The sequence below is a fragment of the Choloepus didactylus genome, chromosome 2, assembly GCF_015220235.1.
Source record: "Choloepus didactylus isolate mChoDid1 chromosome 2, mChoDid1.pri, whole genome shotgun sequence".
In the NCBI taxonomy this organism is placed as follows: domain Eukaryota; kingdom Metazoa; phylum Chordata; class Mammalia; order Pilosa; family Megalonychidae; genus Choloepus; species Choloepus didactylus.
This window is the reverse complement of record NC_051308.1, coordinates 79,128,309-79,142,687: the sequence shown is the minus strand read 5'-3', so window position 1 is coordinate 79,142,687 and position 14,379 is coordinate 79,128,309. Positions and strand designations below refer to the sequence as shown.

The following is a 14,379-nucleotide window of genomic DNA, read 5'->3' as shown; positions in this document are numbered from 1 at the left end:
GCTTATATCTCTGAATGTCCCATGTGTAAATAGCTCATAATACCCAGATGCACAGGCCTTGCTGTAACACTCTGCAGTGTGCCACTGCATACATGGGGTTTACTCAGAGAACAGATTTTTCTTTATATGGCAAGGACATACAATCTGTACTTTTGGGTAATGTGGAGAGATAGACAGAGTTTATTAGTGGGTCATCTCATGGGGGTTCCTATACGATGGTGGTTTGTTGTTATTGCTGCAGGGTGATGGTGGGGCATTTGAAAGGGGAGTATAAAATTCACCCTTGGTATTTTGGGATGAATATAGGTATGGCAATGTGTACCTTCTTAAAGTCTATAAAACCCATTGTATAGGTGTTAGGTTTTTCTTAGGGAGTTAAGACTGGAATAGCGCTCAATATTTACTTTGCTGCTTAGGTCAAGATATCTGAGAACTGATGTACTGAGGGCTGAGTGTGACTTTGGGAAAGACTCTGTACTGTCTCCATTCTAATGAAATTGTTTACTTAGCAAGACCACTGTTAAAGTATCAGATAACTGAAGTATTTTTTCGATTGAAGGAATTTTTTTTCAAATGAGAACCCATCCAAGTTTTTAACAATTTGTGTTTCCGAAGGTGAAAGAAAATAACTGACTGGAAGCAGAATTGAAATAAGGTGTACTTCATCTTTCACAGTCTCTCTCCTCTCCCCTTCACCACGAAATTGATAATTAAGGAAATTCCACAACTAGGACACTTGGGCAGAGTTTTAGATATTTACATAGGAGCCAGGCATACTCTCTTTGGAAAAGCTAAATTCTAATGGCATAATAATTGGCCAAAAAAACAATCATGTAGCATTTTTGCAGCCTTAGTATCATGATCATGTCAGAAAAGCGATGGTCTCTGATGAAATCCAGATTGAGCTGTTTCCTGTTAGCGTGCTAACCCACAGGGAAAGCTCAGCCCTCCATGTCTTGCTTTCTAAGTCTGTGTTATTCAACATTTGTCTGCCAAGGATCTTCCACTCCTCCTATTATTTTAAACTTCAATTCAAAATTGTTGGGATATTACAAAGAAAAACAGCTCTTAAAGTCTCTTTAAAAAGGATTATATGTCTATTGACTATCTTGCAGCACAAATGAAATTTTAAAATTTTAGCTGTTCTAGTCTGGCTAAAAGGAACAGTATATTTTGTGTGTTTTCCCTTAAGTACAATTTCATGTCTAAATAATTCCAGCAAAAAGAAGGTAATTTTAAGTTTCATGTTCATAAACATGTACTCTACTTGTTGGGAAATAAGAACTTCTCTTCAAAACCTGGTCTTCCCCCTGCCACAGCAAGTTGGTATCAAGGTGCTTAGCAAGTCTGCAGAAAACAAAAACATCCAGTGCTCTGACACCTTAACATGCATCACTGATTTTTGTGAGAAGGATTTTAGTGACCAGAGCAAGTCCTATACATCTTATGATATTGTCGTTGAGGCACATTCATTGCATTTACAGAACGACTTTTTAAATCTAAATATCCAAAGTATTTTATTAGCCATTTTGTTAGTTGAAACATGATTCTTCCTAATGTACAGATGCAAACACTGAGGAACAAAAAAAATATTAAAGGGGCTTAAGGAGTTTGGACTCACAAACTAAGTTTTTGCAGAGTCAAAAGAGGAATGAGGAGAAGCAACTAGATTAATGAATAACATAGTTCCACTCCAGAGGGAGAACCTTGGCTTTCTGCCAAATCTGCTTTCTGGCAGGAAGAGGGACTTACTTTATTAGGTCTTTTGACAAGCGTTTTTCCCTGTGTTTGAATTTTTTGGCCAAATCAATGCTCAGTGAAAAATTAGCTCTTTAGTTTTAAAGTGAAGTTTCCATTTTAAGTAAAATAAGAATCATCAAATCACACAATTATTTGGTAAGAGAACCCTGGCATTATCATGAGGTAATAAAGCTTGATTTAGAATTAGAGCTTGACTATCCCTAAAGATTGAGTAGCCATTCCTTTTGTTGTTGTTGTTAATATTTGGCATTGGCTTATATTTTTAAGGTACTACTTCTTCATATTATCCAGGCTGAGTATATTTTGGCCTGGTCTTTTGCAGTAACAAAGTAAAAAGCACGAAACAAAAATACTCATAAATTTGATACAAAGAAAGAGATCAAAGGAGTATACATAATTGAAGAGAAATTAACAATTTTATAGTATCTTGACTTTTTAAAAGTGAAATATGGCAAATACGAATTAAAATTTAAATACAACAATGACTTAGTAAGCTAGCATTTTCTAAAGTGTGTTCATTCAAAGTTTTTGAAGATGCTCTGAGAATGAAGGGGAATCCATTTGGAAATGTCATATACCATATCCCCCTTTTGGAGCTTCATTCAACATATTAGCATATTACAGACTAACAAATTTTGCGGTAAAGAAATGTCTTTGACTTTGTTAAACCTCGTAGTTTCCAAACATGACCATGGGACCATCTTTTTGGAACTAGTATTTTGCAGCACACACTTAGGGCAACACTACACCAAGTAATTAGAAAAGTAATTAGACTTTGAAACCATATATCCTTTTCATTTTTGTGTCTGGTGAAGTTAATTGAGGCTTCTGGAAGACAGATGGGTACTATAAGGGCTGTTCTTAAACAACATATAAAATGAACAGTTTTAGGACATAATCTGAGTCAAAAGCCTAAGAAACCTCCAGAAACATTTAGTATTTTCTCTGAAACTGATTCTCCTTAGTAAATGAAAAGCGTATTTCAAAAATTAAATGAAGAAACAAAGCCATCTATCAAATGAGCTGGAGTCTTAATATTATTCCCTCTTAGCAGTTAGACATGATGATGTTAAGCTATTCCGACTCCCTTAAAAGTGATTGCCACCACTGAAAGCAGCCTCACCTGTTAATTTCCTAACAATGGTTTGAATTCTGACAGGCCAGGTGAAGAAAAAGCAAAAATTATTTAGTAAACTCGGTGTCATCATTTAGAGATTCAGTTCTCTCTTCTTTGCCCCTCTTCTTTAATTGTGACATCTGATTATTTCAATTTAGGAAAATCTGATATAAAGCAATTCAAACTTGCAATAGAAATAAACTGCTTGGTATTGTTCGCATCACAGAACAATTATTTGCTTTAGAAAAAGATTCTTGACAGGATTCTCTTAATATGGCAGCTTCCCTAGTGCATATGGAGAACATGTTCAGCTTGAAAATTGCATCTCTATGTAATTTATTAGGAACAAATTTATTGCAGGATGTAAGGCACAGCCATGTTTTCCTTAAATTTAATTTTCATCCTTCATATTCAAGTTTTATGCTTTAAGGATTTTATTACTAATCAGTTCTTCTCTATTATGGTTTATTTCTATCAAGGTACAATTGTGCCTACTTATGTTTACTGTTTCATTCCATGTGATAGCTACTTTTCAGGAGCAAATGTCTTCCCTTTTCCCTTGCAAGTTTCCAGAAGTCACGCAAGTCATGCACTCCCTCCCCGCTTTCCATTACTCTACAGCGAGTAGACCAGTGCTGGTACAGCTACTTTTCAGGCAGCTCAGTTGATTGCTGATGCTGTTGAATCAAAATGTGCATTGCCTTTCATGGGCTGAAAGACGTCAGATCACAGTTCTAAGGATGCATGAAAACCAACTAGTGGGACATTGGTGAAAGCGTAACTAAAGGCTTGCCAAATTTTTACTGTTTACTCATTTCCATGGATAAAATACTCCCACCACGGCAGATTTCAGGCTAACAACATGACATCAACTGGCTCACACAATTTCTAAAATTTAACAGTCAGCTTACCCAAACTGGTATGAGTTGGCTCCAGCAAATCACTTTAGGAGCTGTTTTTAAGAATGAGTTTGAAAACTTACCATGGAGCAATAGAAAGGGAGAAATTGATAATATTTACTAAACTTTATCCTGGGACCATAGAAAACATCCTTGATAAAATAGGCCAACATCCTAGTTCTTGATAGGGGTTAAGCAGAAACAAATGTAATAGCTGTGAAGTATATACCTCTACTTCTAGAGAGGAAGAGAACACACACATACACGTACACACCATCACCACCAGCATGACACTCACAAGGGAGAGCATTTCCTTACATGACTTGGGAGGGAAATTAAATAAGAGCAAGGAAAAACAAGACAGGCTATGGTCCTCAGCTGTGTCAATGTTTTCAGTTTTACTTTAGGGATCCATTTCTCCTGATCGCAATCCCTGTTTTCTTGTACAGGTTGAAGGGGACCAGCTGCCTCCAGGACACACAGTCAGTCAGTATGAGACCTGTAAGATCAGGACCATAAAAGCTGGCACCTTGGAGAAGCTTGTGGAGAACCTGCTGACTGCTTTTGGGGACAATGACTTTACCTATATCAGCATTTTCCTGTCAACATACAGAGGCTTTGCCTCCACTAAAGAAGTGCTGGAACTGCTGCTGGACAGGTAAGAATCTTAAATGAATTTGAACATTGATAGAAATGTAAGGCTGTTTGCTGAGTGAAGGCGTGAGGTCCTGAATGGCCTGTGCTCGGTGTACTGACAGGAGTGTGTGTGGAAGAATTAACTGAAAGGAACAAGCTTGTGAACAGATGCCATGAAGATTATTCAGGATCCACTTATGGCCTATTTCTGGGGGAAAAAATCTCATAGAAATTTCTTTACAAGAGTTAAGAGAGAATACCAAAAATCTAGACTCAATTGTTTTTGGATTTCAGTTACTATTTGTCACCTGAAAATTTGCTCTGTATTTTTATAATTTCATATAATTCCAGAGGGTAATCAGTTGATTCCAGAAGATACTCAATTGACCAGGTGGTTGTGATGTTCAAATATGAGGGTTCAGTATGGATTAAATGTGTACCATGTGGAGCTCAGTGTTACGCCCATAGGAAGGAGCTAATGAATGGCAGCTAGAATAATGATGATGATAATATCTATTAACAATTGGTGTGTGTTGGCTGCTTTTTCGGAAATGTGCACAGACGTGATCCTTGACCGTGTTGTTAAGTGATGTGCTACACACAGTAGAGCAGTGTACTCTGTGCTCCACACATTGATACTATTTATATTTTATTTTTGTTTTATTTATTATTAAACTTGGTCTTTTAAAAAATATTATTGAAATGGCTTGATATTGTCTTTCCTCCCAACTTGGTATTGGGAGGAAGAGAACTGTCAGCCAAACATTGTTTTGGATTCATGAGAATCTTCATCCAAATCCTTATATTCTAGGATTTCCTGCACGAGGAAGGAAATGAGAAAAGGTGGTTTTGTTGACATTGTTGCGGTTGTGGAATACTGATTTTTTTTTGTTAACAGGATTTTTTATTTTGAAATTTGTACATGTTCATGTTAAAAGTTCTTACAATAGAAGGGTGTAATGTTCCAGTTTTCTCCTATTACTATTTTCTTCTCCAAATAACATTTGTTAACTTTTAAAAAATACATAGAAGCAGAAAGAATAAAATCAAACAGACCATAAACTAGGGAGATAATATATATTTATATTTTAAAAATAGAAAAATAGTGAAAAGTTCAAACAATTCAGAAAGTTGTAAGATTAAAAAGTAAAAATTGCCTTTTCTCCAAGCACCCAATCCCATTCCTCCTAAGTAATCACTGTAAACCATTCCTTTCTCCCCCCAGTTTTTCTGGGCACATATAAGTGATTGTATGTATGTGTATCTATGTATGACACAAATAGAATCACAGGACACAGTCTGTTTTGCAACGTTCTTGCTATATTGTATCTTACATGATTTTTTTACTTATTAAGTGAATTAATATATATAAAGTGCTTGAAAACTGGCTGGCATATCAAAAGCTCAAGAAATATAAGTTGTTGCTAATATTATTGTTATTATTTCATTATTAGCACATAGACCTACCAAAATAATTTTAATAGCTTTGTAGTATTTATTGAACTGTTTACCCTATGGAAAGACATTTTAACTCTCTCTAGTTTTTAATTTGCTTTTTAAATTTTGTAAACAGTGTTGGCAAGGAACGTGTGTGTGTGTGTGTGTGTGTGTATTTATATCTTTTGAGTACTTATTTGTGAATGCATAGGATAATTTTATAGAAAAGTGATTGATGGATCAAAAGATAAAGACATTTAAAAATTTAAAAGATACTGCCAAATTGCGCTCTAGAGGGTTGCACCAACCACTTTCCTGTCCACAGAGAACTAGAGTGTCTGTTTCCTCACTTTGTCCTTACCCTTGCCAACCATGGATATTGTCATCTCTATTGATCTGACCATTGAAAAATGGTAGCTCATTGTTTTTGTATTTATGTTTTTTTATATTTATGAGCGAGGTTAACAGCCTTTAAAATACTTACTGGCCATTTGTATTTTCTTTTCTTGAACTATGTGTTTACATCCTTTTCTCATTTTTCTTTTGGACCCTTAGTCATCTAACTATTGATCATCCAATTTAGGACTCTTTGTTAAGGGAATTTGTTTTTGGCTCATTCTATGTTGGAAACATTTTTTCCTAATTTGTCCCTTGCTTTTAAAAGTTATTATTTTTTTCTGAAGACATTTTAAAAACTTTATATGTAGTTATATCCATCAGTCTTAAGAAACGCCTTTAATTATCAAGTCCTATTAAAATGTGAGCAGAGTTATTGAGAACAGAATTCTCAAAAGAGCTATTGAATTTTTTTCCTGATGTTTTCCTCATTGATGCATTTAGAGTGAAATTATTTGGGTCAATGGTTATTAAAAAAATTTTTTTAATACAATTTTATTGAGATATATTCACATACCATACAATCATTCAAAGTGTACAGTTATCCACAGTATTGTCATATAGTTGTATATTCATCACTACAATTTTTAAAAAAAAATTTTTAATGCAGTTTTATTGAGATATATTCACATGCCATATATGCCAGTTTGAATGTATTATGTCCCCCAAACGCCATTATCTTTGATGTAATCTTGTGTGGGCAAATGTATCAGTGTTGATTAGATTGTCGTTCTTTGAGTGTTTCCGTGGAGATGCACCCCACCCAACTGTGGGTGATGGCTCTAATTGGACAATTTCCATGGAGGTGTTACCCCATCCATTCAGGGTGGGTCTAAATTAAATCACTGAAGCCATATAAATGAGCTGACAAAGAGAAGGAACTCAGTGCAACTGAGAGTGACCTTTTGAAGAGTAGCTACAGCCAAGAGGGACACTTTGAAGAATGCACAGAACCTGAGAGAGTAACTGAAGATGAGAGAGAGTTTGAAGATGGCTGTTGAAAGCAGACTCTTGCTTCGGAGAAGCTAAGCGAGGACAAAAACCCCAAGACCAACTAAGAGTGACATTTTGAGGAACTGCAGCCTAGAGAGGAACGTCCTGGAAGAAAGCCATTTTGAAACCAGAGCTTTTGAGGCAGACACCAACCACGTGCCTTCCCAGTTAACAGAGGTTTTCTGGACACCATTGGCCATCCTCCAGTGAAGGTACCCGATTGTTGATGTGTTACCTTGGATAGTTTATGGTCTTAAGACTGTAACTTTGTAACCAAATAAACCCCCTTTATAAAAGCCAATCTATTTCTGGTGTTTTGCATTCTGGCAGCATTGGCAAACTAGAACACCATACAAACTATCCGAAGTATACAATCAGTGGCTAATGGTATCACATAGTTATGCTTACAACAGCATGATCAGTTTTAGAACATTTCATTACTCCAGAAAAGAAATAAAAATAAGTAGGAAAATCCAAATCCTCTCATACTCCTTATCCCCCTATTATTGTGGGTCAGTGGTTATTTATGTGTTCATATTTAGAAACATTCACAAAATATCTATTTTCTGTCACACATTGTTCTGGTTATAATACTTTGGGCTACAACATTGTCAGGATTTTCTGTAGTTTCTTAAGTAGAGCTTGAGAGAATGTTAAGTCTGGAGTATAAACCTTAGGATTAGTGAGTCATTTCTTTCATACTTCATTTGCTTGTGTATCTCACACCTACAGTAGAACCTGAAGAATTATATGTATGTCTTCTCTTTTGTTATATTTTATGCTTCTAAAAAGGATGCAGTATGCTAACTGTTGGCAGGCAGCATGAGGAAAGCAGTCAAAACATCAAAAACTCCTTCAGGTTTACTTTGGAATTGGTGACCTCTTCTATTCATGGGGTGTCTCCATTGATTATAGGTCACAGATGTCCACAGTCAGTAAGGGAGTGTATGTAAATTCCAGCTGTTCATCATAAATAGTGGATGTCTACACGGGAACTAGAGTGTTTAGTCTGTGACTTCTGTACATCCAGCTTTTATTTGCTGATTTTTTTTTTTTTTGCTTCTCTTTGTTCTCCTATCAAATGCTAACTGGATGACTATTATCAAATACAGAACCAATATGAATTTGAACTTCATTTTAAGATATAACTGAATGAAGAATTAACTTCATTTTGTACCAGTCAAATCCTTTGCTTGCTTTTGAAATGAGTGCATCAACAAGTACTGAATGCCTATAAAATGTCGAGTGCTCTGCAGGGCACCCTGTGGATGGAACTCAGAGAAACCTAAGACTTGGTTCTCATCCTTTAGATACCTTGGAGGAGATTTACTGTGAGGCTGATGGTTCTTAAGCTCCAGAATCCCTCAGGTGCTTAGGCTCCTTCCAACACCCTCTACATCATGTTATGTTCATAATTTTGTGTTCTTTCTCTTAGAAAGGATCTCTCAAATTACGTATGCTAGCCTCACAAAACCTGATCCCCTGCAAAAGATAAGGCTTAACTTCACCTAACAGTTTAGCTTTAATAGCTTAAGACAGTGTAAGATGAAACTCTAACATGTTCTATTGATGAAACAAGGTATAGAATTTCAGAGAGCTGAGTCCTGTCTATTTTGTTTCCTTTGCAGAAATTTGGATTTTTCCATATGTGTACAGATCTCAACATGAATATTTCTTCCTCACTCCATTTCCTATTCACACCTCCATCTTGTGGCCAGAGTTTGATCTTTGAATGAGTTTAACCAAAATGCAGATTCCGTAAACATTGAATTCTTAAGTTGATTATTGGGGCTTGTAATGTCTGTCTGTAATTAGGAGGTAATCAATTAAATTGTACAAACTTGACCATTCTGAAGTATTTGAAGGACTATTTTATTGTTGGCAAAATTGTGGTAGACTTGTCCATGGATCTGTGATGTAAATTTTTGCTTTTTTTTTTTTTTTAAACTTCTTACTTGTAGCTATGACAGGATTTGCTAATCTAACCAGTCAAGGATTGAAGGCAGATGCAGCAATATTTATTTCCCACCAAAGAAAACTTATTTGAAGGTCAAGCTTTGATTTTCCTTAAGATTTCCAAGCATGTGGCTTTTCTCATATGCAACAGTTTTGCTTTCTGTCATTCTTTTTTTTTTTCCTGTCTTTTCATAGTTTCATCATTCTTATAATACGACCATTCCTGATTGACCAGTAGGCAGTGGTTTGAAATCATATATGGCCAATTCCATGTGTTTGCTTTATCTCTCACTTGGGGTAGCTACCAATTTACAAGGAATCCTGTTTTGCTCCTCACAATGGCTCGGAGTTAATTCTAGGCCTCACTGGTTTCTTTTAAACCCAAGAGAAAATTCTTGAATTATGGGTTAGTTGTTTTTGTTAGGGTTTGGGATTTTATTTTTCTTTAACTTCAAACATATACTCCACTTAAAAATCTATTTTTCTCACCATACCATTTTAAAAAGTAAGGAGTTAGACACCACTGAAAAAGCCCAACCTCAAATATAGGGAGAAACCTACCTCAGCTAGTGATTCTCACTGAGAACCATGAAATATTTACACAGATACGTAGTTTTTTCTCAGACAGCTGTCATGTTAGCTACGTTTTGGGCTATTTCTTGATCACTCTTTCTCTGATCCACATCTTCAGTATCAGAAGTAAGCAGAAAGCCAAAGACCAGCAGAGTAGGGTTTCAGCTCTCTGGAAACCTTCTCCAAGCTACTGCTGGTACTCCAATCACAGTGTGAAAAGCATTAGGAACAGTCTGAATTACCACCTTCCTTTCAGGTGATCCCTCCCAGGGGAGGACTTCTGGGGATGAGGCAGGTTAAAGCTGTCCTTAAACAGCTTAAGGATGTAATCTAACTTGAATTTACTTGTTTACATCACAGAGAGGAGATTAATTCAGTGGGTCTTTGAATTTATGTTTTTCCCCATGTTTGTCGCCATGCATTTTCATATACTTTGTCTCATTTATTTCACTTATTATTGACCCCGTGTTTACAGATAAGAAAATTGAGGCTCAAAAACATTCAGCTAATAAAGGCAGAGCTGGAGTTGAACCCTACCTCTTTCTGACCCAGAAGCTCTTTTCACGAGTACCTATGCTCTTCCATGATTTGTTAATGTCATTTTGAAAGGAAGGAGTGATTTGGGAAGCGCCTCACCATCCCTTTTTCCTGTTGCCTCGATTGATTTTCTTTGGAAACTGCATTTCGTGAAGGATGCTCCCTTCACCCAGTTGGGGAGGTTCACTTGAACATTAATGCTCTTTCATCATTCACCTATTCAAACAATATTTATCAGATATTTAATACATACCATGTACTGTGCAAGGTATTGTGTATATAATGGTGGACAAAACTGTTACTACTTCTGCTGTCTCCATTTTTACCGTCTAATAGGGGAGACTAATATTAAACAAATCAGCACACAAATAAATGTATATAATTAAAATTGATATCATTGTGAGATAAGAGCTAGGTCATCTTACAGAGATAATAAGAGGGGCCTTTTGGGGGACTGGTTTATACCAAAACAAAACTGGATGTTCGCCAGTGATCTTAGGTGGTTAGATAGAACATGGGCACCAAGGTCACAGATTGCCTTTGCTCTGGAGTGTTTCTGTGTATTTCAAAGGTTCAGGCCAAATTCTTGACCTAGGTCAGCTCTTCCTCAAGGAGACCTCGTCTTGAGTTGTGGGGGTGTAGCAAATGAGAAAGTATGGATGGGTTTATGCAAATACATCACCAATATGCGGACAGAATCTTAAATTCTCACCTTATGGTACCTGAAGTAGTTACACCTTCATTTGCAAAAGATGATGTACCAATAACCAGCAAGAAAAGAGCTGCCCTTGCAAGTGACACCATTTGCACTGCAGCATACAGAGGAGTTGATCAAATATAAAGCTTGAAAAGTTTTATTTATTTCCATGGACTTTGTCCTATATGCCAAATATGATTCCCTTTCCTTTCAGAGTTTTAGATTATTTTATTGGAAAAAAAAATTTTCTGTCTTTCTTTTAGTCATGAAATGCTTGTGTGAGGCATATAGTATAATGTTTAAGAGCATGGGCTTGGAGTCAGAAAACTTGAATATGATTCCAGTTTCCACTCCTTACTTGTGCTGCAACATTGGGGAAGTTACTTTATCTTACTAGCTTCCGTTTCCTCATATATAAAATGAAGATTAAAAAAAATACCAATTTGTAGGGCTATTATGAGATTTGATCTTGGTAATGGAGGTAACATTCTTAGTATAGTGGCTGGGAAATACTAAATGCTTAAGAGATTCACTGTTAGCTTGTTTTCGTCATCACTATTTGAAATTACTTTTCTTATTTCTTATCTATTTCCCCTACTCAGAGACCGTGTCTGTCTTGGTCACTTCTGTACCCACAGAGAGGAATGTTGCTTGGCAATATGTGCTTAGAAAGAGTTTGTCTAACAAATAAATAATGGTTATTATTATCCATGCCAATTTTGAGCAGGTACATTGGAAGGTACAACAGTAAACATTACCTAGCCTCTGCCTACATCTAGTGTGTGAGTCAGATACGTCTATAAACCTGTGCCATCACCATCAAGGCAGTGAGGGCTGAATGTATATTTTTAATAAAAACTTTTCCCCCCATAGGGCCTGTGAGGTGGTAGTAGTAAACCTCCTCTAAAAAGCTCAGAACATAAATCCATTCTGCTCTCAAATGCTTCCTTAGCATTTTTTGAGATGCTCACAATATGTTCCAAATTACTTTTTGGAAAAAGCTAGCTTAAAAATAATTAAATTTTTTATTTAGTGCTGGGATTAACTAGGCACTTGCCAAATACGCCAAGATTTGTGCTGGCATGCAGTGTTTGTGAGGTTCACTTTCTTCCTTTTCTTTTAATAGGAGGCAGGGTTCCTCCTGTCTTCCCTTCACTCTTCCAGGCCCAAGGAAAGGAATTCTTTGGCAGAGAGCACCCTTTGAAGCAGATTCTGGAAACCCAGTCCACTTGGGGAGGGTCTCACAGCATCTTATATTGGGACCATTAGTCACCTGCAGTGCTGATCTCTTACAGTGTTAATGTCTACATTAAATGTTTTTACTATTAAACTCATAATATGATTGTTTCTATATTTTTACTTCTTCTAAGAGTTATTTGTATTTAACTTCTATCATTTATATATGAGTTTTTCAAAATAATGCCACACCAGTCTCTTCATAAATTTTAATACCTCCCACCCCCACCCCAACTCCCCACAGGGCCAAGTAGAAGCCAGTAGAGTGGTTCACCCTGTAAGTCTTCCATTCCACTGTGCATGAAAAAGTTGAGGTTTATTGGTCAGTTGGCTCCAAGATGCTCATCCTGTTTAATTTAGGGCAGAAAGCTTTCAGGAAATGCCAACATTGCTTTGTTTACTTTTCTGCTTACAATATAGACATACTGGATATCCTGATGAGGGTGAGAACTTCTTAGGAAATGAGTGCCATTTCTTAAAGATTTTTGCTATACCAGATGAGTTTAAATGGATTTTTTTGTAGGCCTGGGTGTTGATCTCCTGGGCAAGAAAACTCTTGGTTGGTATACGTGTGTATGTGGGTGTGTGTAAGTTTAAAAAAGGCAGAATGCTGAAAGGTAAACTAGACATAGTTCTATTTCCTGTGCCTATTAGGTAGATGATACTATTGAGTGGTAGAAGAGAAAAGGGAATTTAATAAGGGCTGTGAAATTCTTTGTATATTAAAATGCTTCTAACATAGAAAACAGAATTGAAAACTTTTGTGTAGGGTGTGTTCTTCGTGAAAGGACACAGGCTTTTGCTGGTTCACGCTTTATTAGGTGAAGAAAAATAGTTTAGCTCAAAATACAATTGCATATTTAACATTTATAATAATTTACATACACATCTGTGGTGGGCAAAATAATAATTCCCCCAAAATGTCCATGTCCTAATCCCCAGAGGGGAATTAGGTTGCAGATAGAATTCAAGTTGCTAATCTGCTGACTTGGAGATAAGGAGATTGTCCTTCATTATATGGGTGGAGCCACTGTAATCACAACGGTCCTTAAAAGTGAGAGAGGCAGGAGAGAGAGAAAGAGATGTGAGAAAGGTCAGAAAGATGACTTGTTGCTGGCTTTGAAGGTGGAGGAATGGAGTCATGAGCCAAAGAAGACAGGTGTCCTCTAGAAGCTAGAAAAGGCAATGGAACGGATTCTCTTCTAGAGCCTCCAGAAAGCAACACAGCCCAGCGGACGCCTTGATTTTAGCTGAGTGAGAACCGCGTTTGGACTTCTGACCCACTCCTCTGTAAAATAATAAATTGGTGGTGTTTTAAGCCACCAAGCTGTGGTATTTTGTTATGGTGGCAATAGAAAACTAAGATAACACCAATAAAGTGTTTGGTTGGTTAGAGAAGTTGTATGTAATGTGATGAGAAAAGGGAATTCTTGTCAGGGTGATTGACCCCAAGTATTTAGTGCGCCTGGGCTCCAGGTTGCTGACTGTCCACTGTTCACCTTTCCCTGTGTTCTGCCCTGGACATCACTCCCTGTTGAGTTGTGGCCCAGGCACTCAGCTCTGGGAAGCATGACCCGGTGGGAAAGATAGAGTTCAACCTCAACACAGCGAGCACTGTACTGTTTTCTCCCTCTAACTATGCACTTTGGGTTAACCAGAAAAGTTTAATCTGGTTCTCTTTTAGAATGACAACCAACCATAATCACAAGCTGCCGGGTTGGTTGTCTTTGGTAAATCTTTATTTATTTTTGCAGATTGAACCCAACTCTCACTGAGCAGCACTGTGGGAACTCTTGATGGGAGCATTTGGTGACTGCAGAACCCTAACTTTATGGGCTGACAGTGGTGGTTCTGTTAAGTCACACAGAAAGGATGCTTTCAAAAGGTTTTTGCCTCAGATCATAACCAGGCTAGCTTTTTTTTCTTTGTCTTGAAATGGAATTTATAAGACCTAAGAGATAAAAATATTTCATGAAGTAGTTCTTTTTAAGTTTCACTTGGCAAAGAGAGGCGGGACATGTAGCTATCCTCCTGTTTTAGAAAAAGAATATAGAATACCCTACCAGTTTTTTTTTTTTTTTTTTAAGTGTACTTGTATCTGGAAACTACAATATAAAACTGACAGTAAACTGAAAGGCAAT

The 14,379-nt window shown here is 36.8% G+C and overlaps 1 protein-coding gene across 5 annotated transcripts in view; it reads left to right on the top strand.

Moving 5' to 3' along the window:
- The window catches only part of RGL1 (ral guanine nucleotide dissociation stimulator like 1), a 266,774-nt gene that overhangs the window by 176,680 nt on the left and 75,715 nt on the right, over window positions 1-14,379 (top strand). For all 5 annotated transcript variants that reach the window (XM_037825184.1, XM_037825183.1, XM_037825186.1 and 2 more), the window contains one exon: window positions 4,227-4,435. In XM_037825184.1, coding sequence (XP_037681112.1) covers window positions 4,227-4,435 — 209 coding nt within the window. The remainder of the gene's footprint in view (window positions 1-4,226; window positions 4,436-14,379) is intronic.